The sequence below is a fragment of the Gopherus flavomarginatus genome, chromosome 7 (assembly GCF_025201925.1).
Source record: "Gopherus flavomarginatus isolate rGopFla2 chromosome 7, rGopFla2.mat.asm, whole genome shotgun sequence".
Lineage (NCBI taxonomy): Eukaryota > Metazoa > Chordata > Testudines > Testudinidae > Gopherus > Gopherus flavomarginatus.
In genome coordinates this window covers 32,618,641-32,646,126 of record NC_066623.1, presented here as the reverse complement: position 1 = coordinate 32,646,126, position 27,486 = coordinate 32,618,641, and the positions used below count along the sequence as shown (strand labels likewise).

Here is a 27,486-nt window from a genome sequence, read left to right as displayed (position 1 = left end):
GGTTCTTAGCACTTGGCAAGTTTACTGGCTTGAAAGTCCCTCTGGAACACATCCACATGGTTCATTCAGTCCTTTGTTCAGTGCTTCAGTTTGTTGAAGAAAGTTACTCCAGAGGTAAGAAGGAGAAATGAAGACAAAATGAAGAAGATGCCACTGCCCTTTATATTCCCTTTGCCACGTGTCCTGTACTTTCTGTGTCCCAAACACAAGCTTCACAGAACACGGTATGGAAAAGCTGTCCACTGCCCTTAAATGCCTTGCTGGCTCATAAGCATATTCCCTGGCTCCTTTCAATGGGTTCATTGTATAGCTCATGACCCTTAATGGGCCATCAAATAGGCTAGGCCAAGGGCAGAGAGGAGCTGGCATAGGATGCAGAGCAACTGATGCCAACCTGTCTGGGGTGTGTCACACAGAAACACAGCACACATTTGGAAATACAGATATACCATACATATCTATGACTCACAATACAAAGGTAATAAACATATAAACAAGATTAGCATACTTGGCAAATATTTTTGCAGCTACCCTACAGGGCATATCTGGTCAGATTATTTGCAATTTTATAATATTGGTATCAATAATATCACCAAATGTTCCACATATTCCATATAACGTCACAATTGGGCCTTCCTGAGGTTGTCACAGCCATGTACAAATGCTCAACAGTTCACGGCTGGGACCTCATCATCAAAATATCATTAAATATCCCTCTGGCCAATGGGGAAATGTTAATGGGGTAACTATAACAACAATGGTCACCACCTCTCCTTGTCCTCTTTCTTCTGTCTGCCCTTCCCTGCCTTCCAAAGGAAGCTTCTGTTCCATCAATGCTTGGTAGCAGCTGAGAAATGGATGAGCTCGTTTCCATTTGAATTTTACTTAAGAAGCTGAATGAGGAACCAATGCAAGCTTCCAAATACAATTTCTTAAGCCCTTTCTACCCTAGGCAGAACAGCATTACAAACAACAAAGTATAATGCCCAGAACTTGCAACACCAGTAAAGTGTCCTGTATCCACATACAAATGCAGCTCCAGGAGCTTTACAGGCATTGGTACCTTTGCTTGATGATTGTACTACTTAGGAGCAAGACTCTGGTCTGGTTAGACAAATGCTGACAAATGCTTTTTCCTCACTGTGGATAGGTCACACATTGTAACTGCATCAGTTCAGAGGGCTGTCCCAGCTCTAGCCCATGATATAGTGCCTCACCTTTCAGCAAGCTTTCTTGGCAAGTGTCTCTTGACACTCTCTACCACTTGCCCCAGACACTGCAGGAAGCCATTGTATCAGTGGATAATGCCTAGCATTTTCTGCAGGTAACTAGAACACACACCTCACTATCAGCATCCACTTCTCTGAGAACTGAACAATACTCTAGCTCCCTGCCACTAGTAACACCAACACCTGTAGTGGCAAAACATTTTGATCAAGCTGTGAGTTGGCCAAAGATTGTGTCATCTCTTCCTGGAATCTTGTATGATGTGGTAATCCACGTGGAAGTCACCTCAGAAACTAGCAGAACTAGCTCCTGTCCAGTGCTGTACACGTACACTGCATAGATAGCAACAAATTAAACCTCACAACATCCCATTTTGTAGACAAGACAATGAGAGATGTGAAATGAATTGCCAAAAGACTACACAGGGAGAGAGGATTAGAGCTCAGAAGTGTCTGTATCTCAACTCTGAGCTTGGTCCACCGACTACAGTGGCTAGGTAATGTTTAGCTTCACAAAAACTTATAAACACCTTTACCGTTTTAAGATATGTAATATTAAGGGCCCCTCTTAATCAAATGTGTTAGTGTTGGATTATTTAAATGTATTATGTATTTCACAGTAAATTATTAAGCCTTTGGTTTTATTCAGTTTTGTGTTATACACAATTGCTTGTATATTACAATACTCCTTCATTCATATTAGCAGCTTAGGATATTTGCATAATGAGGCAGCAATACTGTGATAATAGAATGATTAAAAAAATAACTGCAGCTGCACTGAGATTCATAGACATAGTGTTAAGATAAGCAACCTTTTTCTGAGTGAATGCCTTGCTCAAAAGACAGCCAACATGCAATGCTGGAGCAAACTTAAAGCTCTTGTTTCTTTAGCTGGGTGGAACTGGGAGTATTAGAGAGTGACACCATTGTTCACCTGTGGGAATGTGGAACTCATGCCAATTTTGTGCACTCTCTAGTGTATGGCTGTATCAATTAAAATGGCTGCCTGTCTTGGTTGCATTGAGGATCCAGTCTTCATAGAGAGCAAGCACACAATCATTTTAAGGGCAGAAAAAGTGGGAAACTCCAGGGATTTAAAATCAAACATAACCAGAGGGAGAGTGTGTGTCTGTTTCTAAACCCTCAGTGAAACCACCGCCTAACCCCATTAGAGACCCAGAGGATAGTAGGGCAAATGTAAACCAAGACTCAGATGCTTTCTGGGGAGAGGTTCTACCACTGAAAATAGAATATAAAGAATAAAACCCTTTTTCAGTTTCTTAACAATAACAGTTTAGTGAAGAGTTTTTATGTCTTTTGCCCACATTTACACTGGAAGCTGGACAGTAGGATACTTTAGAGACACCGTTCTGAAGGTGCTGCATGGTTTTGGCATCATAGCTAATCTTGCTTCCATTGAAATCAATAACTAAACTCTTATTGGCTTCCATGGGAGCAGGACTAGAAGCTAAGAATGCATGTGTTCCTAATAAGAGGGCTCACTTGGACTTCTCTGTGGTTTTAATGTTCTATTTCCAGCTCAGGTGTGTGTCTCATTATCTCCTGTGTGGAATGGCACCATCCTACTGAATTTGTTGTTACTGGGTTATTTGACTACACCTTTTGCTAAAGAGAAACTGTAAATTGTACTGTAAACTGTAAATTGGATCTATTTGTTTGTGTTTATGCATAGTGTTATCCCACTTGAAAAAGGCTGAATCTGTTGTATCCTTTTTATTTAATTTAGAAAGGTCTGTTTTAAAAAACAAAAAACAAACAAAAAAAAAAGAGAGAGAGAAAGCAGCCAAGAAAAGATCAGCTTGTTGCATGCCCTCTTTCTTGTATGACTTCCCTTTTTTTTTTTTTTTTGCACCATATGTCCACTGAAAGGAATAAGAATTTCATGGCAATAAATAACACAGCAATGTAGTGGTTAAACTACCCCAAATACACACATCTGCAAACAAAATACATTTAATTGTGAAAAATATGCTCTCTGAGGGTGGTCAAAAAGAATCCAACCTAATTATCTAGTTTGCATACAACAGTACAGTTTTTGACACATATCTAGTATGATGTATGTTTTTCTCCTCCAGCTGTCATTCTCTTTCTGTTTTTCATTTTGCATTAGCAGCAGGAGACCATAAAGAATTCTAGTTTGTCTCCATGGATAATGTTTCGAAGATAATAAATTTTGGTTCCCTGTGTTGATATGTACTTTACCACAATTAAATGATTTGCTTTGGTAATCTCTTGTTTGTAGTAATGAACAAATAAACAAATAAATCCCCTGGAACTCCATGTCTATGGATTGGGTATTTTCAATAAAAATAGATTTTACATTTTAGAAATTAATAAAATCTACTCACCAATTTTTTTTAAATAAATAAACATTTAGCTAATATATAAAAATGTAAGTTGTTTGGCCTATCTGTAGAGAGATTGGTAATATCTTATAACACTAAGGCCACTGGTTAAACCCAAAGCCATCTTTTAAACCTAAGTCAAATGATCTGTCAATGACCTCATGGCATGAACTTCATTCCTAAATTAACATCATGCTAGGAAATCTACAAAAACAACAAAAACCAACAACCCCAAATATTTCTTTATTATCTGCATGAAGTTCATTAATACCTCATAGCAAACAGGGGCAGAGGTGCTGGAACAATTTTTATAGTGGGGTGCTGTCGATGGGCGGATTCACCCCTGCAGCGCCTCCTCCTGGTGACTTCAGGGAACTAGCTCAGTCCCAGCCCAGAACGCCCTCTGCAGGCCAGTGATCCCCCTGTCCTCTACTGGACCCCAGTGCCCCTTTAACTGGGTCTTCCCCCTCCCAGGGGAGCCCCCACCCCACTTTCCCTCAGTATTGGCTACTGCCCAGTCATTGTCTAGCCCCCACATCCTGGGGCAGACTGCAGTATCAGCCACTCATCATAGGCAAAGGGGTTCTGGACTGGTTGCCTTTACCCACCCTCCAGCTGCCTCTCTGCAAGCCCAGTACCTAGAAGGCCTAGAACCAGGCCCTGCAGCCTGGGGCTTTCTAGGCTAGAGCTCCCCCACTCCTCAGCCTGTCCTCAGCCCTGCTCCCTTCAGGTACTTTGCCTCTAGATCCCCTGAGTGAGTTCCCAAGCAGCCAGACTGTCTCCCTCTCCAGTCAGAGAGAGACTGTTTACTTCTAGCTCCCCTGGCCTTCTTATGAGGACCTGTTGCTCAGGTTGGGCATGGCCCCAGCTGCAGGCACCTCCCCAATCAGCCCAGCCTAAAGGCTGCCTTCTCTGGCCACAGCCTCTTCCCAGGGATGTTTTACCCCCTTCAGGGCAGGAGAAGGGGTCCACCGTGCTACAGGTGCTCAGAGCCACTGAACCAAACTGTAAACCCGGTATAGAATGGAAACCACTTCAAGTCAGGGGGTGCTGCAGCACCCCTGCACCCTAGTTCCAGCACCTAAGAACAGGGTTCATATCCAGCCTGTGACTTTATTGCAAATCTAAGGAAAATTTAATTTTCCAATGGCATATGGCAGAAAAATCAACACCTTAAGAGTAAAGGAGATGTTCAAACTTCACTGTACATATATTCAGAACACCCACATTATATATGCAGTAAATGCAAAAAACTAAATTAATCTAAAGTCAATGCACGATTTTCAGTGGATGCACTTAAAACTTTCCTAACTTTAAGCTGGATAAATAGAGAATATTAGCACACTATTTCCAGCATTTATTATCCATCACTGTATTTAGTATAGGAAATATTGAAAGAAGATTGCAAGTACTGAGGCCAAGACTTTAAACACTGGGTGCCTAGAGTTTAAGTCTTAAGTCCATATTTGGGCACCTAAATAAGTGGCTTGATTTGCAGAGTGCTCAGCATATCTGAAACCCAGGACACTTATTTAGTGCCCAAAATTTGGCTTTAAGAGTTGAATTACAGGAACCAATTATTGAATATCTTAGCTTCAGGTATCTAAATCTTATTGGCAAGTTTTTAAAGGCTATCATTTTACATTCCAAATGTTAAAGTTTTAAATGTGTGGAGAAACATGAGTGAAGGCACCTAGAGTCACATTAGATTGACCATATGGAACATGTCCAATTATTTAGATTGCTTGGAAAATGTATGTGAATTTTCCCAGAATATTTTAAAAAAGTAATAATTTTGTGCTTTTAAAAATGCCTTTGGCATTTCCATAAATGCAATATCTTGAGGGATCAGAAGTGTGTGCAGCTAAAACACACTGCTAGTTGGAAGCATCCCAGAAAAGGTGAGTGTTGGAGGCCACAGAATTTTGTCCATGTGACCATGGTACAGTTGGAATTCCATGTGTCTGAAGGGCATGGACAGAGACGAGGAGTAGCCACCCCTGCTGACTCCACATTAATTCGTAGAAATCCCCACCTTACACAATGCTGCTTAAAGCATAAGTGACGATCGAGGGAAAGAATAGGAGGTAAATAAATTATTCTGGGTGGAGCCATACAGTCAGGGGTAGCTCTAGGTATTTTGCCACCCCAAGCACTGCAGGCAGGCTGTCTTCGGCGGCACGCCTGTGGGAGGTCTGCCAAAGCAGCGGGACCAGCAGACCCTCCGCAGGCATGCTACTGAAGGCAACCTGCCTGCCGCCCTCACGGCAACCGGCAGAGCGCCCCCCGTGGCTTGCCGCCCCAGGCATGCGCTTGGCGTGCTGATGCCTGGAGCCGCCCCTGCATACGCTATATCTGTCGGTTACACAGGCAGCCCTAGATTTCCCTCACTGCTCCTTGGGTCCCAGAGAGTAAATTTCTGCCCCTGACTAGAATGACGACTTAGGAAACCTACTGTTTTTATACAGTGGGAAAAGTGTAATTGTTTCATGCACTCAGCTCAAAAAAAAAAAATTAAAAAAAAAAAGACAGACAATTCATTTTTGGCTGAGACTAACGCTGGAAGCTATCAAACCAGAAAAGGAAAGTCTTTCTGAAAGTGTAAAAGGAGTGTAATTTGAAACTATTTTGCAATTGTAACTACTTGTGTTTGTGGCTGCTCTCTTGATAGCTACATGACAATGCAGAAAGAAGATAATGGATGGGAGGTAAAGCGTTCCTTTAGTTTCAGAACTGATTTTGTTAATCCAGTCTTCTACACTGAAAAAAATTAAAACAGAGAAGATGATCTTTTCAGAATACTTAATAGCCAGGTCCATGTTTAAGAGTTGTGTTCAATCATCTGACAATATCAGCCAATGGTCTATCTGATTATTATTACCGGTATGTAGTACACTACTCTTTGGCCAAATGACTGAGCACATCCTGAAAATTCCAGAAGAGTGCTATATAAATTGTGGGAAGGAAGGGATTCTTTACAGAACAGATCACACTGGTAAATACAGCTGAAAGGGAAGGATATTGGACTCTTAATATATCTAGACTATCATAGGAACTTATTTCAATTTTCATAGTCCCCAGATTCATATTCTTCCTCCTCATCCTCTTCAGTATGGTCATAATAGTCTCCATAATCTGTAATGTAGCTTGTGATTCTGCTGCCAGCAGAAATCTGAAATGTAGAGGATGAACCTGCACAGCAAGACATAAATTATCTCCACATTAAAAGGAACATACACAAAGCAAGAACTAAGAGGAAGATAAGCTCACTGTAGAATTCTAAAGTCATGTTACAAGTGCGTTAATGGGTTAGCAAGTTCTCTTTTGGAGAGAAAGGCAATATCTGATGGCTTGTTTCTGTATCATTGATGTCAATGGGAGCTTTACCATATTTATCTCTCTCTTCCACTCTCAGGTGTGCAAAATACATGTATTTTAACTGTGTTCCAAACACAAGTAAACCATGAATTGATCCTGCAAGTGCTCTGCACATGAAATTACCATTGTAGGGTCAAGCCCATTGTTTGGCAAAGAGAAGAGGCCCATATGAAGAGGGAGATATGAACGCTGTAGCTTGCTTCTGCCCATGCAATACAAACACAATTCTCTTTGGAGTCAAAAGGAGTTTAGCCTCCAGGACTGGACCCAATCAAAAATAAATAGTAAAAAAGTTACATCATATGTTTCTCTAAGCACCCTTATTAAAAGCAATTCCAAATTCCTTCCTAATTTTTCAAAAAGTAAATGATTAAACAGAATTGTTGAAGTTCTAAGAATTGCTCAGAGCCATGTGCAGCTATGGTTCTGGTATGGAACTCTACCTGTCGTCAAAGGGGGGTTGTGTAAAAAGCGATGGCACAACTTTACAGCTGTGATCCACAGTGTCTTTCAGGAGGAAAAAGGTAAAAATTGTAGCAACCCCCCCATGATATTAACCAGTTTATCTATTTTTGTTTATTGCACTTCATACACATTTTTGACTAAAAATACCTAAGAGATAAGGGATAAGGATAGAATGACAGAACACAGTTTTCAAATGTGGGTCTCTTAACAGGATATTCACATTTGGACACTCACCTTAGCACATACGGGCCAATCCCTGTGAGGTGAAGTTTGTGGGAACTAAGGGTGCTCAGCCCCTGACAGATCCACACAGTCTGATGGGCAATTGCCTGCTTTATGCACCTGAGCATCAGTTCAAGTGCCAGCACAGAGGATTTGCATTACCAGGTGAGGCAGATGCATTTGAAACCAGGGCTCTAAATGTTGAAACCAAATGCTGAAAATTGTTCACCTCAAAAGAAAAACACTTTACCATCAATGACTTTCAGTCTTGCAGATGCATATGCAATGCCATACTTGTTTTTTGTCTGGCAGATGTAGATGCCTTCGTCCGATTTCTTGATGCCTTGAATTTGCAGCCACCCTGTCACACCATATTTCTTAGGCCCACCTCTTGCCTGAGAGAAGGCAGATACACTGTCAAGATTTAGCAGACACCAGAGAAGAGGATGCTTTTCACAAGGGTAATTACCTGGATTATGTTTGGGGCCAAACTCTGCTCTCCATTACTGTACATTGCCACTACCCCTTGCCTCCAAGCTTTATCTACTCCTGTGTGCCCCACCCCTGTGCTTCCCTGGGCCCCCTCAACTCATGCTGCCCTTGCCCACTTCCCTAAACTTCTCCAACACTCAGCCCTGACCCTCTCCCTGCTCTGCATCCCCAGCCCCCCACCTGACTCCAATTCTGCTCCATAGGTCAGCTTCTCCATAGGCCTCCTGGGCCCTACCTCTCATCCTTATAAGTCTTTTGGGGGTGAGAGTACAGGTGGGTGGAAATGGTGGCTTTTAGATCTCTGTCCCTCTATTGTCTTCTCATGTGACCAGCTGGCCCAGCCCCACCTTCACTTTCCAAGGGATATTACTCCCCTCTAATCATAGGTGGTGTATTGTCTTTAGGGGAGGAGACCCTGCCATTCCTGCTGGGCAGGACCAGCTGGCTCCTGCACTGATTTGGCTGAGTGCTAGGCTTCATGTTTTCCAGGCAGGGGACTATGGAAGCTCTGGCTCCAGAAGGGTGGTGAATCCCAAATATGGCCAGGAGTTCAAAGCAAACTTGTTTCACTTTGCCTACAGTGCCTAGGCCTGAACAGCATAAAAGGTGACAAAAGGCCTCTCAGCCCAGGTCCTGGCAGAGGTCTTCTCACCTCTGGTATCCAGGGCCACTCCTACAACCCAAACATTTCCTTTTAAAGGCTGTTGCCCCTACCGAGGCCTGCAATCACGTCACCTTCCGGGCCAGGAAGCTCTTATTTTTCCTGCCATACAAGGAAGTGGAGGAACTTCTTCCTCAGCATGGGGTACACCACGCTTGCATACACTCTTGGATTAGATTTAATACACATTTTTATTCTTGACAGCAGCTACTTAACTGCCAATGATCAGAGAGCCAGATCCTCTTTGTCTTTATGCAGGCAAAAATCACAATGAAGTTAATGGGAGTTTTGCCTGGTAAAGACTTCTGGATCCTGATCAGATCCATTAGAGAGAGCCAAAACAGTGCGACATTCAGGGCTTACTTCTTCCTCTACATATGCTGTCCTCTCTCATCAAGTATTTCTGAAAGCAGAATTCTCTTAATTCCCCAGGCAGGATTATACCGTAGCATCCCCTGCTAGCAAGCTATTTATCATAACAACAGGCTTCGTAATAGTGTAATATCCTGTTACTGATGTTCATAGAATCATAAAAATGTGGAGCTAGAAGGGACTTTGAGAAGTCATTGAACCCATGCCCCTGCACTGAGGCAGGACCAAGTAAACCTAGACGATCCCTGACAGGTGTTTATCCAACTTGTTCTTAACCTCCAGTGATGAGGATTCCACAACCTCCCACAGAAGCCTGTTCCAGGGCTTAACTATATTTGTAATAGAAAGTTTTCTCAACTATCTAACCTAAATCTCCCTTGCTGCAGATTAAGCCTATTACTTCTTGTTCTACCACCAGTGTACATGAAGAACAATTGATACCATCCTTTTAATAACAGCCCTTAATATATTTGAAGACTTATCAGGTTCTCACTCAGTTTTCTTTTCTCAAGACTCAACATGCCCAGTTTTTTTAATCTTTCCTCATAAGTCAGGTTTTCTAAACTTTTTATCATATGCAGATAAACTGGGCTATGTAGTGAAGCAACAGGAGACCTGAACCCAGTCTCTCTCACCAATAGAAGTTGGTCCAGTAAAAGATATTACCTCACCCAACTTGTCTCTGCAACAGGAGAAAGGCAGTAAAAATGAGATAGCCTCTTTAAACCTCCATCTCCTCCCCACAACTCAATAGTAAAAAACATGATCCGTGGAATAAGCATAATCTACCTGGATTGAGATGTGGGCATCATCTCCTGGCAGAAACATTTTATTCCCTTTTTTCTTCCACTCAAGGTGTGGCATAGGATAGGCGGACACCTCACAGCCAAAGATGATGTCGTTACCTGTGAAATTCTGAGCATCCTGAGGTGGCAAAGAAATAACAGGAGCTGCAAGGAACCAATATGAAAAGAGCCTGATAGATGGACATGGTAAAATGCAACTGCCTATACACAGTAAGAAAATGTCAAACAATATTGTCATGCAGTCTGGAGCAGCTCACAGTCTGTCCTGAGGCTGGCAAACACCCCAAACTGGTGGTATGTTCTATAATTATGTTTCACCTACCCAATAACAAGTGTGAACTCCAAATGCACTAGAATACTCTTACCATGGAGGCACAGACAGTCCCCTTGGGCATTCCGGTCTATCCTGCCACCCAGGCATCACAGATGGTCACTTACACCAAATATCCCAACAATATTCAGGTTCCTTCCAGTCACTTACTCAGAATGCAACCTGAAGATGCTGCCTATAGCAAATCCCATAATAAACTAACTACAAGTTTAATAAATAAGAAAAGAAAAAAAAGGGAGTTATGAGGTTAAAGTAGGTAACATACATAAACAAATGAGTATCAGTCTTGAATTTCAAAAGATAATAGAAATTGCTGTCATAAGCTGACTTTATATGTCCTTTGGGGCTAACCCAGCCAAAACAGCTGGAAGGCTTTTACTTAGTGATTCTTGCCCCTTTAGAGTCCAAGCAGCAAAAAGAACCAAGCTTCTCCTTGTCAGAGATTTTTATCCCCCTCTCCCCAGACTCCAAACTGCTAGAACAAGTGTCAGTGCTTGACTCCTCTTTGTGCCAGTGGGGAAGGTAATCAAAGTCTTTTTCCTTCTGAGATATCACAACGGCTCATTTGCTTCCAAAGGCCCCGTTGTCCACAAGACGGGCACTTTACACTAATTAATGCTTCTTTCCTGTTTGGTGAGTTACACAGTTACAGACGTTTACAATGCAAACACGCAATATAACCTTATACCAGGCTACAGAGGTTATAAATGAGATCAATACATGCAGAATGAAGAATTGCAAGGTTGAGTGGAGCAATTCTTAAAATACCTGGGCTTAAGCCTTTTCTATCTTGCCTAATTTGATCACAGCTTAATGTAACTTATGTTTAAAAATTGTTAATATTTTTGAGCACATATCAGTGCTGTGTTTTGAAAAAGCAAAGAATGCATTTTTGTATGTTACATAAAGGTAATAAAATGCCAATACAGTCTTATGAACGACCAGTTATCTGAACCATTTTACCCAATAAAAAGTAAGCAGCTATAGTTCAAAGTTACCTTAATTTATTCACTAGCTTTTCACGTTTGGCTGTAAGAAGAAAAGGTTTACATTAACCACAAGAGGGAGCCCATCCAGTGCTTTGAACACAAGAAAATAAACAAAGTATAAGGGTCAGGCTGAATGTACACGAATGCATCTACTGAATGTACATATGCAGCATGTGCTATGCATGTATCAAACGTACTATATGATTTGTTACATCAACAATCAGAGAAAAAAACAACATGATCATTGTTATAGCCTAGTTTTTGGCACTGCATTTGCATTTTCCCCCAAGTATGTTTGTCCACAACTAACACACGTTTTTCAGTTGAACATATGTTTCCTATCTTTTCTTAAAGTTGTCTGTATTTTCTGGGACACTAGGTCCAGTTTGGGTTTAATTGTTGTGTTTTTGTCCTGAGTCCCAGGTGCTTGGAGATGGGAGCGTTGGTAAATAAATACATTTTTGCCTGTAATATTTGAGTCTCTGCAGAATGAATGTTTCAGCAGCTGAAATTGTCACAGCAATGCTCCAGATTTCTAAACAACAGTTTCAATACATGAAATCATATATAATTGAGCTAGTTAGGTGCTGACAACATCAAATACAGACCAGATCAAATTATACATTGCAGAGAAAATATGCAGGAAATTTATCTCATTTGCTGTTTATGTATTGATCATTAAACAATCCTGGTTTTCATCTAAACTCAGATTTTCAAAACTGACTACAGTATTTGAACAACTAATTCATATGAGCTTTAATAAGAATTAGGCATTCAAACCCTTTAGGGCTGAGATTTTCAAAGTTGCCTAATGTACTCAGAATTCATAAGGATACATTGAATAGTTGGAATGAGAAATTTTCACGTTTGCTTAACTTTACTCCTGGTAGTTCAATTGACTTTAATGGGACTCCACATGGAAGTACAGGTAAGCCTAGGAAGCCAAAATGTTTACCTTGACTTGTCACTAGTCATTATGTAGAATAGTTATTTCTGCTCACAGATTGGATGAGAAACTTTTTAAACAGGTAAACCTTACTTCTGGATACCTGTTCTCAGATGCTGATCCAAGTATTCATCTGAAGAACTCAATTTTTCCAGATATTCCTGTGAACACAACCCTGCCTGTGTGACTGTTTGCAAACAGGCAGGGGCGGCTCTAGGTATTTTGCCACCCCAAGCATGGCAGGAAGGTTGCCTTTGGCAGCTTGCCTGCGGGAGGTCCACGGTCCTGTGGATTCGGCAGCACGCCTGTGGGAGGTCTGCCAAAGCTGTGGGACCAGCGGACCCTCCGCAGGCATGCCGCTGAAGGCAACCTGCCTGCCGCCCTCGCGGCAACTGGCAGAGCGCCCCCTGTGGCTTGCTGCCCGAGGCACGTGCTTGGCGTGCTGGTGCCTGGAGTTGCCCCTGCAAACAGGACTCAGTGCTGCAAGGTATTGAACACTCTAGCCCCCATCTACCACTTAAACATAGACTTAACTGTAAGCACGTGAGCAATCTGATTGACTGATGTGAAGCATGTGCTTAAGAATGTTGCTGGACTGGGGCCAGAACACTCAGCACTGTGCAAGCTCACACACCCGTAGCAAACAGAAAGGTATATGGACTTGATCAAACCAAGCAGGCCCTTGGAAGTTGAATGAATATTCACAAATTATTTGCAGTATTTAACAATTCCAATCAAAAGTGAGGTGCTAACAGATCAAAAATAACCCAGAATGATTTAAGAATCTGGTTTTACAAAACATCTTGCTGCCTGTTGCAGGGGCAAAGTGAACTCAAGTAATCCAGCACTTTAAGAAGAATATGTATTGAAAGCCAGATTTTTAAAAGTTCCCCTTGCATGTGTTTCTGATCTTGCATCGGGGCAGCTGAGAGCGGGTTCGGGCCCTAGTGAAAAAAAATTTGGGGGGCTCCAAGCAAGGGCAAACCGGCTAAACAGGGCCGACGAAGCCGGAGAAGCCAGGTCCCGGGCCCCCTTCCGGACTGCCGGGCCCTGGTAATTTGTACTGGCTTCCCTCCCCTCTCATTATCCCTGTCTTGCATACCTCCAGCTCTGGCCTTGCATGTGTGTCTGTGTTCACATAACTGTGCCTTTACCCTTAATATACATACCTTACTCTAGAATTTCCTGAGGGGAGTATCTCACATGCAGTGTATCTGTTCCACTTCATTCTAGGTTGGCACAGTCTTTATGACTGAAATCCAGCCTCCCCTTCCACCAACAGCATAAGGCCTGAAACATCCCAGTTGTGCTTCTGTAGGGGAGTCAATGAGGACAAGTTTTGAAGAGGCAACAGAGATAGGGAGGTTGGGGTTTGCAATCCCTTCCATGTCACAGAGTGGCATTCTGTGGGAGAAAGGGTGGGGAGTTCTGGAACAGGCTGGGGGAACGGCCACAGTGGGTATATCTATCATGCACTATAAACCCGAGTTCAGACAGAAATTTGAGCCCAAGCCCCTCTTCCAGCCAAACAGAAATCAGTTTGATTGGGGCCTGGAGCCCCTCTGGACTCAGACCCCCGGACTCTGCTAGTGGTGCTGAGTAACAACTGGAGTCCCATTGAGACTCAGGACCAAGCCCTGTCATTCTGGAGTGTGGAATCAGCTCAAGCCACAGACCCAGGTCAGAAGGTCTGCACAGTGCAGTTTGGATACATCAGCATGCCTGTGAGACCTGAGCCCAGCAATTTTTACAATGCAATGTGGATGCTCAAGCACGGACCTGTATATCCACAGACCTGGGTATACAATGCAGTATAGACACACCCAATGAGTCTACCAAAGTGGATAAATCCACTTGCTTCAAACCATATTTGGATTAGAGTAGTAGCCAAAGACTAGTGACCAGGGCTCTCAGTCTGGGTTGCAGGGGAGTATGTTCCCCCTCAAATCCCCACATAGTTCACCTCAGAAAGCCTATTTACTTGTAGAATTATTTCACGAGAAGAGGACACAGTTACCCTTCAGCAAAGGTAAATGCTTATGACAGGACAGGAAGATCATTTAACACAATCAGAGAAGAAACAGCAAAGCTCCCAGACTTCTGGCTTTGAAGCATTATCTACCAAACAACATTTTCCCCCAGCTGCTTCCCTTATAACCTCTCTCCTGAGCACCTGTGCGAAGGGGTGGGGAAGATAAGCTATAGACGACCCCCAAGTTCTCCATGGACCAGATAATGGACTTGCACTCTGAGATAGCAGTATGGTCCAGGATTTACAACAGTGACTAATGATTTGAGGTGCCTCCATTTGTGGGTGCTCAACATGAGATGCTTTAAGGGAGCCTGATTTAGAGGGAGAGCGAGTATTCAAAATCACTAGTTGCTTTTGGCCATGAATTTTACCCTATTATGTATTTGTCACATCGCTGCCGCCACAGATGTGAGAAAAATAGCCATTAGCCCCAAAACGATTGAAAAAGGTGCAGAAATTATTTTCTAAGTGATATTGTATTTTTTTCAATCCAACATCAAACTAAAGAATGTTGATTTGGTAACAACAAAATGGTATGTTTCTCCAACTATATGATATTTATGTTTACTGTTATTTGTCTGATTTGTAACACAATGCACACAAAGTGGTAAGCTATTCCTTTGCTCCTTCAGTATAACATTCCCATTAAAATAATCTGGTATTTTGTGCTGCTGACTGTAAAGAGAAATGCTCTGGAGTGGGTCTATTGCTTTGTGAAATCAACAGCAGCAAAGGTTTGAAAGAGGATGGATTAAGTGTGGAGAATCTGCATGTCATCAATATAGTTAACAATCTTTGTAAGCCATTACAGTATTTGTAAGCTAGAAATTGATCAAACCAACCTTCTGGGGAAGGAAAAAGGGCCTTTTTTCATGTGTGACTTTGACTTTGTGTGGTTTTGTGGCAGACAGAAGATAAAAGTCGGCTCTTGTGATGAAAGGAGTTTATTCTTATTTATTTATTCATCAGTTGCTGTATACAATTAATCTATTCGGCATCCCCAGGACAGGAGATGCTTTGAAGGAAAAGTATGAAAACAATGTACATTGAGATTAATGATGTATATATTTACAGAATGCTACCAAAAGATACAGATCAGTGCCCAGCATCTGTTTCTCATTTTAAGGACAACCAGCAGAATGCCTAGGCACAGATAAATTGCCAATCTCAGGGCCTAGACTTTCCATTGCCTTACATCTTTTGGAGTTACTTGTAGTTGTGTGAAAGTGGTATAAAGCACTGCCACAACATAATGGTGGCCTTTTACACACACTTTGCAGCACTGTAAACAAGCTCACAAGGCACAGAGCAATGATGAATAGCACATTCAATGTACTATCCTCATCTAGATCATTGGGCATTTGTGCTAGTGACATAAGATTTAAAATATCTTTTAATCTTTTACTTTTTTCTGCCACTTTAGAGCTAAAATGCCTTTTTTACCCTTTGGAACTTGGCTTTTAAGCAAATATTCCTCTTTGAAATCCTATCTATTCTTTCACATGGTGGAAGACAATTCAAAGAGCTTTGCATGACAGCTTGGCAGCCTCTGGTAACTTCTTAATGTTTTCCCCGAAGATCACATATAGTTTTATTGCTGTAAAGTAAAACATGCTGAAGTTCTTATAAAGTCCCATCATCCTGTCCATTGCATGGTGCACAAGTATAAAATAAGGTGTATATTCTGCGCCTGCTGCTATATCAATACTGTGAATTTCATCCTTAGATTGCAAAGTGCTTTACAAAAGTGAGCAAGAACTATTATGCCCATTTTACACTTGGAGAAACTGAGGCACACAGAGGCTAAATAACTTATCCAAGGCCAGACAGATAGACAGAGGCAGAATCAGTATTAGAATCATAGGGTTAGAAAGGACAGCAAGGGTCATGTAGTCTAACTCCCAGGATTCAGGAGTTACTGATTTATACAGTTACAAAGTGGATCAGAATCAGGGCTTGAGCTGCCTACCACTTGCAAGAGCACTTGTAAATATACTGGAGTGCTGATATGCTGCCTTTGTTCACATCAGTGTGTAGGCAGCAGAAAATGGGATTGCTAAGGAACAGAAGGTGTGGCCAGAGGAGGACACACTGTATGCTCCACACTCCAATGTTTGACTGGTAAATTGCAAGGAGAATATAAACTAAAGCCATTGAGGTTCTCTTTAAAATGACTAGTTCTATGTATGCAATACCGTGTGCAGAGGAACATTAGGAGAGTCAGTATCAACCTTTCCCCATGGAGCTCTGGCATTCCAGGTAGGGTGACTAGATAGCAACTGTGAAAAATTGAGATGAGGGTCGGGGGTAATAGGTGCTTATATAAGACAAAGCCCTAAATATTGGGACTGTCCATATAAAATTGGGACATCTGGTCACCCTAATGCCACGAGAGGAGAATGAACAGATGGGCTAGAACAGCAGTGCTACCCAACAAGGACTCTGGTAGGGTTGGAGAGGACAAGGTAAGATGGAGACAGGGGGAGCGACTTTATCTTGCATCCTCTAGTTGGTTGCTTTTCCTGAAACAATTCTTCCATTCCAGCATGAATGTAAGTTCATGTAGCTGGAGTCCCTGTAGCTGGATTCCCTACTGCCAGCATGTAGGATCCTCATGACAAAGTCTGAAGTGGGTGCTGGGCTGGCAGACAACAACCCCCACTCTGTTGGGGAACTGGAACTGCCTGGCACTGAGATGGCTGGAGGGAGGGTGGGAGCAGGACAATCAATGTATGTGCACATTCTGAGCTCCTTGGCCAGCCACACTCCTGTGAAGCCAAGGCCACAAATTAAAGATGCTTGGCAAACCCCCTACAGGAGCGGGGGATTGCTGCGTTCCCTCTCCTGACAATGAACCTCCGCCCTCATGCAACTGGCCCCCTGGGTCCAGGGAGCAAATATATGTGGACCAGAGTGTCACAAAACCCACCATTTATATCACTTCTGAATTTGGCCCAGAGTTGTCTGTTCACAGCCAAGAATAGGAAGAACCCAGCGGGAATACGACATGGCCCTTGAGTACTATAGGCTGTTGTGCCAAATGCTGTACCAGTAACCAACGTACAAGCTATCATGTCTATCACTTCTGAATCTGGCCCCGCAAGAAGTTATCTGTTGAACAGTTTGGTATTCTCTTGTTTCAAGCACATTTTTTCAGTGCAACTTTAGTCTTCACCAATATCCTCTCTGTTCCAAGGGGCAGTGGGGCTGTAACATTTGGAGAATTTTCTTTGGCATGTCTGCTGATGTGCAAACCTGACGATCCTGTACATTTGGTTCTGCTTGTACTCAGCGCTTACTATTCCAGCTTAGTGAAACAAGCAAACAATTTAAATAAACTTGCAGGAGAAAGCCATGGAGAGACAAGAAGCTTAAAATTCTCTGCAGAGAAATGAGGCTACTTCCAAGCAACATTTTGTACTATATAAAACAATTGATAGGAGATGATGCATCATTACATTTTTAAACAGGAATATTCATATGCATGTATACAGATTTGTGTGAGAACTCTACATATAATCTCACATAAGCTGCAAACATATATACACTTTGAGATTTTGTATAGAAAGTCCCTCTATGTGTGCATTCTGAGTCCTTATTTGTGTCTAGCTATGTGTAATTTGGACCTCTCTCCATATTGTGTATTAGGTCACTCAGAAATCTGCTATGTGAGATGGTGATACTAATTCCTGAAGGATGAATCACATTAAAATCATACTGTAAAAACAGCCAGTGTTCAAGTAACTACCCTAACCACTTCATTCTCTCTCCCACCACCCTGCCATGTAGTGTAGCTGCATTTGAATGCTTGTTTCTTACCTACGCAAATAAAATATAGCCAAAGGTGTATTTAGTTTAAAGCCTCAACAAACAAAAATGAGGTTCATAATTTTATATAATCAACATGAATGCAAATGGCTTTAGGGAAATTATGTATGGATTTGTAATCATCAGTGGATGTTTAGATCTTTTAATAATCATTGTTACATTATTTTTAACTCTTTATACCAAGAATGGAACTTTATTTAAGTGATTTCCAAACCCTATTATATTCTATTTCATTCTGGTTCCATCACCTTTTTAACTAAGACCTGCCTTGCTACCCGCCTCTGCAATATCAGTTCAGACATTAAATAATAATAATTCTAAAGATTTTTTATCTCTGTGGTTGACCCTCACCACATTTCACTTTCTGCTCAACTATTCTGAACATCTTTCACTTATTAGTGACTTTGTGATATTAATTCCCTTATGGTCATATATAACGTTACATATAACTTGTGTAATATACAAGTTCACATTCCACATATTTGGAGGACAATGTGATATAAAATCCACTATGGTAATATACAAGCTTACAACATGCAAGATTAAACACCAGCTGATGAATTACTTGTTTAAATCTCAAAGAAGTAGTACAGTAATTACAATGACGCTGAAGCATTATTTTGCTGTAAGTGGGCTGAAACATTAAAAGATATTTCTAGAAATTAACATCTGCTTTAGAGAACAGTATCCTTGGTACACATGTCTATGTATGTTACCTGATTCACATGGTCCTTTGTGCTTCATGTTGATATTTCTTCTCTTCTCAGAGTAAGCCTCATTGAATTGGCAGATGTTCACATAGGTCTTGCCTTCGGGTCCACAGACACTTTCCTGGGATTTGCAGACACATTGTGGTTCAGGGATTTCCCCAAACTTGGTTTCGTCGGCATCCAGCCTGCACTCCAAGTTCTCCCCACACTGCCCGTAGAAATGATTGACCTTATCCAAGTCACAGATCTGCCCTTCCACATTCCCACATTCAGGACAGCAGCCACACTGATCTAATACAGTCCCAGCTGGACAGTGTGTAGGCTTGGAGCAAAGTTCTAAATTGCATTTTCCACAGCTATCTCCTTCCATTAACAATCTCAACCAACTCCTGTAGTACAAAGTGGGGAAACTTTGAGAAACTTGTACCAGGGCTACCAACACTACTGTAACTTCCAGAATCTTCATCTTGAGAATGTAATGAAATGCAAAGGTCTTTGGAGTAAAACCAAGGAGGGGGGAACCCCGCACAGCAAGAGTGAGTGAGCTAGAAAAAACGTCACACTCCTTTTTTGTTTTTGGAATATAAATGTACTGTGGAGGATTTAAAGAGAAATTAGCATCAGGTTCCTGATCTGGAACTGATAAATAAAAATGCATACAAATCTACAAGCTTTTCTCTAATGTAGTTTGGAAAGCAGGTCTTGCATACATATGAAACACACTTCCCTTCTGAAAGCCAAGTTGAAGATTTGTGAAATGCTGTTTGCTCAGGGTCTCCTTGAGCCAAATTTGCAGAGTTGTTCTATTGAAAAACATTATATTGTAGCCACTGTAGGAAGAGGTACAGAATGAACTGATGAAAGAGCAGAGAAGTACATGCTTTTTTCTATTTCCCTCTTTTTTCTCACTCCCTTAATAGTGTTAGTCATAAAGAACTAAACATGGATGGAAATCAATGCCCAAAACAGCAGGGGACTTACTCTAGAGCTGAGCCAGAGCCAGGACATTTGGATCAAGATTTAGGTCCAAATATCTTCCTAGTCTCTGTGTGTTTGGATTAATAATTCCATTATGGATCCTTTATAGAGATGGCCCCAAGCCATCACACTTGGACCCAGATCTGAACTTCAAACATGGAGGTGGGTCTCTGGATTCATTGTTCTGGCTCTGTCCTCCTACCTTTGTGAAAAAAGTAGTAACAGGGGTGACACACTGCTGGGAGCTGGCAAGTCAGACAGCACTCTGATCACTGTAGCACTAATTAGGTTCCCCCAGAGTGGTCTGATTTGTCATTGGAATGTAATTATCTAATCAGGCTGGCAGGTTGGGTGGTGCTCCAGGATTAATTAGTTCATAAACAGAGGACAGATAAAAAGACACAGGAAGAAAGTGACAGGGGAGAGGAGCTGGGCTAGCTGAGCCCAGATTCAGAGCTCCCAAGGAAGGAAGACCTCATCTTCTCTCAGGCCCTGGGGAGAGGGCTGATGATACTAGGAACACTGTAAATTGTACTTCTGTGTGGAAATTGGAAGGTGATGGAGGGAATTTAAATAAACTGCACAACATGGTTACCTAACCAGTAGAGTCTAAGCTGTTTTTTGCGGTGCAAGTGGACAGGAATGGAGCATGCCCCACTAAGGAAAGGATTTCAACTCCTCAGACATCTTTTGGAAAAGTAACATAGCAAAAAGCAAAATTTCCAATAAATACTTGAAATATATTGGAGACAACTTTGTATTCCAGAAGTAACCAGAGGACAGCCAGTTTAGCATGCTGATGCTGTCCAACAGGGAGGAATTGGCAGCAAATTTGAAAGTGGAAGGCAAAATTGGGTGACGGTGACAATGAAGCAATAGATTTCATGATTCTAAGGAGAGGAGGGAGTAAAAGTAGCAGAATAAGGTCAGTGGACTTAAAAAAAAAGCAGAGTTAACAAACTGAGAGAACTGGTAGATAAGGTCCCGTGAGATAAAAATCTAAGGGATATAGACATTTAGGAGAGCTGGCAGTTTCCCAAGGAGATAATATTTAAGGAACAATTGCAAACCTTCCCAGTGCAAAGGCAAGGCAGGAAGAATAGTAAGAGGCCAACATGGCTCCATCAGGAGCTCTTTAATGGCCTTAAAAGCAAAAAGAAATCCTACAAAAACCAGAAACATAGACAAATTATGAAGGAGGACTACAAAAGAATAATACAAATATATAGAGAGAAAATCAGAAGGGCTAAGGCACAAAATGAGTTCTACCTAGCCAGGAACATAAAAGGCAACAAGAAGGGGTTCTTTAACTATATTCATAGCGAGAGAAAGATGAAGGAAAGTGTAGGTCCTCTGCTTAGAGGGGAAGGAGAGCTAATAACTGATGACATCAAGAAGGCTGAGGTGTTTAATGTCTATTTTGCTTTAGTCTTCATTAGAAAGGCTCATGGTGACCAGATACTCAACACAAGTAATATCAACAGCAAGGGGAAAGGAACACAAACCAAAATAGGGAAAAAAAATGTTAAAGAATATTTAGATAAGTTAGATGTAGTCAAACTGGCCTGACGAAATCCACCCTAGGTTACTTAAGGAACTAGCTGACACAGTCTCGGAACAGTTAGCAATTATCTTTGAGAACTCATGGTGGACTGGTGAGATCCTGGAAGATCGGAGAAGGGCAACAGAGTACCTTTAAGAGGGGGAACAAAGAGGACCTGGGGAATTAGAGACTGATCAGCCAAACTTTGATACCTGGAAGAAAATATACTGGAACAATTTATTAAACAATCAATTTGTAAGCAGCTTGTAGATAATAGGTATAAGAAATAGCCAGCATGGATTTGTCAAGAACAAATCACGCCAAACCAACTCAAGTTCCTTCTTCGACAGGGTTACTGGCTTAGTGGATCGGGGGAGCAGGAGCAGTAGACATGATGTAGCTGGATTTTAGTAAAGTTTTTGGCACAGTCCCACATGACGTTCTCATAAGCAAACTAGGGAAATCTGGGCTAGATAACTTTATTATAAGGTGGGTGCATAAGTAGTTGAAAGATTGTACTCAAAGAGTCATTATCAATGATTCATTGTAAACTCGGAGTGTATCTAGTGCAGTCCTGCAGGGTTCTGTCCTGCATTGATACTATTCAATATTTTAATTAATGACTTGGACAATGGAGTGGTGAGTATGCTCACAAAATTTGCAGATGGCACCAAACTGGGTAGTGTTGCAAGCATGTTGGAGGACAGGATTAGAATTCAAAAATATAATGCTTTAGTAATTTAGCAATGAATTTTGCATCTTTTGACCTTCTGCTAATGCTCTTTCTGGCATTCAATATAGTGATCAGGATAGGTTCAAGAACACTGGGGACCTCCCTGTTGGACCCACTTGCTAGGGCCTCTCATGTAACAGAAAAGCCCAACACTAAGGCCCTTCACTCACCACAGGGAAGCCTATTGGAAGGCCTTCAAGCTAAAACACCATTGTCAGTGGGTGAGAAGCTGGAGAAAATTTACCCTTGGAGCTCCCTCCTTCCCCCACCCCCGCACTGGGACACATCACCCACCTCAGAATGTCTTGCCCTTCATGTCTTACCAGAGCATGTTTGAGGTGGAGCTCTCAGAATGAGGCCCAGTGCTTCACTGCTGTGTGAAGAGCTGACTCTCTGTGTGCTTAAAAAATACATTTCTAACCCTGTGGGGACCACTCAAGCTCAGGGCCTCGTGCAGGTGCAGGAGCTTCAGCCTTCCAGCACCAGCCCCGAAAGTGATGTTCCCACCTCAGTCTCCCACAGACTGTTGCCTTCAGTGAAATGCAAATGCATGACTGATAAATATTGGAGCTGTACTCTTGATCTTGTGATTTTTTTTTTGTTATTAGATTATTTATTTTCTGTAAATGATGTACTATAAAAGTGCTGCCTGTTATTAAGGTTCCCTGACCCGTTCCCTTTTAAAACCATGTTCTCAGTTCCTTATAATTTTGCCAAACTTTAACCATTTGGGGTCAAATTTTCCATGTTGGATGCTTGCCTCAGACTGAATTTTTTGTGGAATGTCAGCTAAAATGGTTCATTTGTTTCCTAAATTCTGAGGGCCCACATTTAAAGCCTGCTTGGAAGAGACCTGTGATACACTTCATATTGTCTACATCATGACCGGGCTAATTCATATTCTGTACTGTGCACTGCCTCTGACTGTAGGGTCACACTATAAAATAGTAAATTAAGTAGGTAAATGATCTGAACTTTAAGAATCAGCAAATATGTGACTAATGAATTAATGGAAACAGATTCTTATCCCACCTTCTTGATCCATTTAATATATTTTAGAATTTGATGTAGAAGTGTGAAATATAATTGTACATATTGTTTCGCATTACAGATTCTAAATGCCAATGTCAACTTCATTATTTGGAAATGCACTGGATGAAAATCTACAGTAAAGCACAGAAGTTTTCAGAGGTTTGTATGCAGTGAAAAATGAATGGACCTTGTTGTAGGGATCCATGTTTGCAGAGAGAAGTTAGACTGGGGAAGATCCCGGTTCAGACATTCAGGATGTTAATAAGTAGGAAAGAACTTTGCCCTTCTCTTTCTATAGGTAACACATGAGTTCAAAGCCATAAAGAACTGTGAAACAAAAATATGCTAGGAAGGACTCCTTAATATAGCCAGGCAGTTGCCTGAGGTTTTCACCAATAGCCAATGTTAAACATGATGTCACTTTAACTCAGATATTTTTTGAAGATTTAAGACTGTAAATAAAGTAATTAAAAATTAGGCCTGATTCTGCTCTCAATTAAACTGGTGTAACTCAGGATTAACTCTACTGAAGTCAATGAAAATAAATGAATGCACGTGAGAGGAAAATCAGATTGGTTGTCTCTAAAGCCATGTCAAATGAGTTTTTAAAACATTGAGTTTCTCACTACCTATGGTGTGCACAATGGAAATTCAACAAGCTGTTAAAAAGCTGCTGCTTCATAAAATTGAAGAAGATCCCAGATAAGAATTTCTTGGGTCATTTTGGATAGCTTTTTGCAGTCAAACACAATGGAGTGTTAACATGGTCTTGGGCTGATCCAATGTGTATTTGAGCCTCCTTTCTTATTGTAATATAAAAGTGATCAAGACTGAAACATGAACAGATGACCATATTAATGTCTGCCTAACACCCCATGAACCATCTTTCACTGGCAATAGCGTTGCCAAAAGTAATTTTCACAAGTAGCAGCTACGTTAAAGTTGATAACGATGATTATTATGACTCTAGTAAGACAAATTTGCTCAAATTTTCATAACCAATGTTGTGTTAAATAAATATAGAAGAAAAGAAGAATCACAGAGTGGAAATATGATCTTTCACACATAGCATTTAAAGGGACATTTCTATATGGTTTAATATAAAAACAGTATTACCTAAATATGTGTATAAGCTTTGAAGCTTGTTTCAATGCATGTGGGGGATAGGGGAAGGGACAAATGTAGTGATTGTCTTTTGCAGAAGCCTAGACAACTTCATAGTCTAAATATTTTCCTTTCATTAACATTCTGTTGCTCCCCACAAAATAAAAAACGACACAGATGTAACTGGAAATGATTGTGTCTTTATCAGTAAGGTTAGTATTATTGTTGCCGCAAACTTATAGGAAGATAAGCTTCCTTAGAGCTAAAGAACTTATCTAATGGTAAACATGGCTGAAGAAGTCGGGGCGGGGGGAGGAGAAGAGAGGGTAATGGAGGTGGTTTACAAAAATCGGGTCACATTGGTGACTTGGTTGTTCTGCATACATCTTGTTACAATATGTATTGCCCATTCAGACTGAAATGCCCAACCCTCTGAAATACCCTTCCAGGGCAAAGTACTGCCTGACTCAACCCCACTCTCCTTGTTCTTCAATCTCCAAGACCGCACTCTGCAACCTGCTTTCCACAGTTTTCCTTCACCATTGAACCACACCCTTTCTTTGTCTGACCATACTCCTCCTTTTCCCTCTCACTAAGCAGTCTCCTTCTGATCCTTTATTCAGGTAGCAACCCCAAGCAAGACATCCAATTATGCCATTTTTAATAAGGGGTTAATGACTTAAATTGAAACGTGACTTACAGTGTGTAACAGTATTTTGTTAAATGGTCATCACCATGACCCTTCAGGAACCATTTCCAAAGTGCTGGTAGTGCATGGATCCATGAGACAAGATAAAGCACTAGTCAGCAAGTCTAGTTTACATTGACCTGCTAGATTAGCAGTTATTACTATTTGTATTGCAGTAGCACATAGGAACCCCAGTCACAGCGTATTGTGCTAGGTGCTGTACAAACAGAACAAAAACAGTTCCTGTCCCCAACAGCTTACAATCTAAGTACTAACCAAAAAAGAAAGAAATTACCATGCACTTGCTTTGTTGCCATTGTTTTGTGTATTGTGGGATTGCCTTGGAAAACTATCAAACTGTATCTGTGAAAAGCCATATAAAATCCTAACCACTCTATGACTAAACCAGTGAACCCTGATCTGTGATCAGCTGTCCTCCAAAGACTGTACTATTGGGCCTCCAAAGCAGCTCTCTAACACAGTTCTAAATGGTTTTTAAATGCTATAGTCACCCAGCAGCAGTAGATTCACACGAATGTGATGTAGATGTCGTGGTGCATAGAATGGCCTTCCATCTCGAACAGTCCCTTGCAAATCTTCCTTCAGCAAGAGTCAGTATGGGAGGGTTTAGGCTTCTTAAATCCCCCAAAATGACACCTTCCAACATCATTTGTGGTCAGTTCCTTGCTCTCCTTCCTTTGACCTCAGTTCTATAAACCTTCTGTAAAAGCATGCCATCTTCTTCAGGTCGGACAGGATGCCACCACTGCAGTTGTCTTTTTCTCGATTGGTGCAAGACTGCAGCTTGCTCGTATCATGTAAATACCTCCTTGTTTGTGACAAAAATCAAGCCACTGGAACACCCCATAACTTTTGTCGCTGAGAATAAAACCCAAAACACCTCTCCTCAGCTGTTTATAATGGCTATGTTTCTGCTCCATGTAACAGAATCATCATCACTACTACATTGAACACTCCTATCTTAGTTGTCACACAGACATCCCATGGCCTAAACAGAGACCTTTGAAGAAGCTTAAATTCCATAGATGCAAGATTGATATGACATATGTCTTCTGCAGCTATAGAACTGCCTTCTGTCAATTGACTACCCGGATAAGCTACTCACCCATTCAGTGTCATTGCCATCCATATGCAGCATCAGCAGGTCATTCCTTACCATTTTACAGGAAGCTTGGATAACTTTAGTTTTCTCACCATTGATCTTAAGTCCCACAGATTCTACAGTTTTTGCAGCTCTTCCACCATTATCTGTAGTTGGTCAGGAGTCCATAGTCCATGATGGTCAATATCATCGGCATGCTCAAGATCCTCATCTTAATTTCTTTCAAGGGCAATTCTGTGCTGCAAAAGCAACTCTAAAAATGGTATCAAGGGGTCCTGATTTATTGTGCCTCAATTATTTATATTAAAAGTGTTCACTTTACATGTACAGAGAGGTCTGAGTGCCTAGGCCTGCAAACTCAGCCTGGGTTCTGAAAGTTAAGCCTAAGATATGTCCATCTCTACCATGGATGCTACCATGACTGCAGGCCAAACCTGTGCAACTCACAGTCCTCAGATGGTCACCTCAGTGGCACCTGTACAACCCTAATGCCTTCCATGTGCTTGCTCATATATAACTGACAATTATGTTGATGACAGGCAGGAAGGAACACACTCCAGCTAACTGTCTCTAAGTTGTGTTGGCTCTTTAGGGCTAACAGGAGAGAAAGAAGTGAGATATTTGTGTTGCTGAAATGTGAACATGGAGGTAATGGATTTGAAGAGCAAGTTGCAGTTTTCATGTAGTCAGTTTGCAGAATCAAACTGCCCCAATGAGTGATTGTTTTTGAATTTTTTTTAAAGTGAAAGATCATTAGTATTTTCTTATTGCCCAGATTCATGGCAGGCAGCCTCATCCCATGCATCGGGCTGGTGCCGTCTCACGACAATTTGAAAAGCCATTTTAAATTGCTTGGGATTGGAGAGACATCAGTGGAATGGGATCCCTGAATAAATAAATCATATTCTTATTCATTTTTATATCTTATTGCTATAGAAACTTATACTTACTCCCACTGCCAAGGCATCTGTGCATGCTATCGCAGTGAAACCAATTAGAGATCCACAAACTATAGCAGAACCCCTAGTCCGTTAAAGCCCCATCATTTCCTGCCATAAAGTCAAGCAAAATCTTAGACTCACAAGTAGGTTTTTCCTGAGACTCACCAGGCTTGGGCTCTGGAGAACCATGTGAGGTAGAAAGTTCCAGAATGGGGCATGTGCCGGAGGGACCAGATTCCAGATGGATGTGCTATCTTGAAGGAAGAACTTCCAGAGCAGTGGGTGCTCCAGAGAGAGCAGATTTCACAAGCTTGGGCCACCCATTGAACACATCCTACTGCAACTTTCAGCATTCCCTTTATGGCTTTAAGGTCTTTATGTGCCACTGTGGAGCTGAAAAAACTGGCTCCTTATCCCTGCTGTTCCACCAGTGCAGCTCACTTAAAACCAGTTGGTCTCACTGGCACAGGGCAAGAATGCTGTCAGGCTGATAACTGGAGCCTCACAGAACAGGCACTTA

The 27,486-nt window shown here is 41.5% G+C and overlaps 1 protein-coding gene across 1 annotated transcript; it reads right to left on the bottom strand.

Annotated features, from left to right (window-relative positions):
* Positions 1-6,653: 6,653 nt before the first annotated feature.
* On the bottom strand, positions 6,654-19,290 carry LOC127055349 (kazal-type serine protease inhibitor domain-containing protein 1-like). Its single transcript, XM_050962235.1, has 4 exons — positions 18,831-19,290; positions 9,972-10,132; positions 7,908-8,052; positions 6,654-6,784 (listed from the first exon to the last, which is right to left on the bottom strand). The coding sequence occupies exons 1-4, from the start codon at positions 19,288-19,290 to the stop codon at positions 6,654-6,656; spliced, it is 897 nt and encodes a 298-aa protein (XP_050818192.1).
* Between the last annotated feature and the right edge of the window lie 8,196 nt (positions 19,291-27,486).

Excerpts from the sequence above, each read along its gene's own strand:
- LOC127055349 (XM_050962235.1), bottom strand. The coding sequence starts at position 19,290 with ATGAAGATTCTGGAAGTTACAGTAGTGTTGGTAGCCCTGGTACAAGTT. Across the intron at positions 10,133-18,830 it reads CAAAGGACCATGTGAATCAG|CTCCTGTTATTTCTTTGCCA; the intron begins GTAACATACATA and ends GGTTCCTTGCAG. Across the intron at positions 6,785-7,907 it reads AAGACTGAAAGTCATTGATG|GTTCATCCTCTACATTTCAG; the intron begins GTAAAGTGTTTT and ends CTTGCTGTGCAG.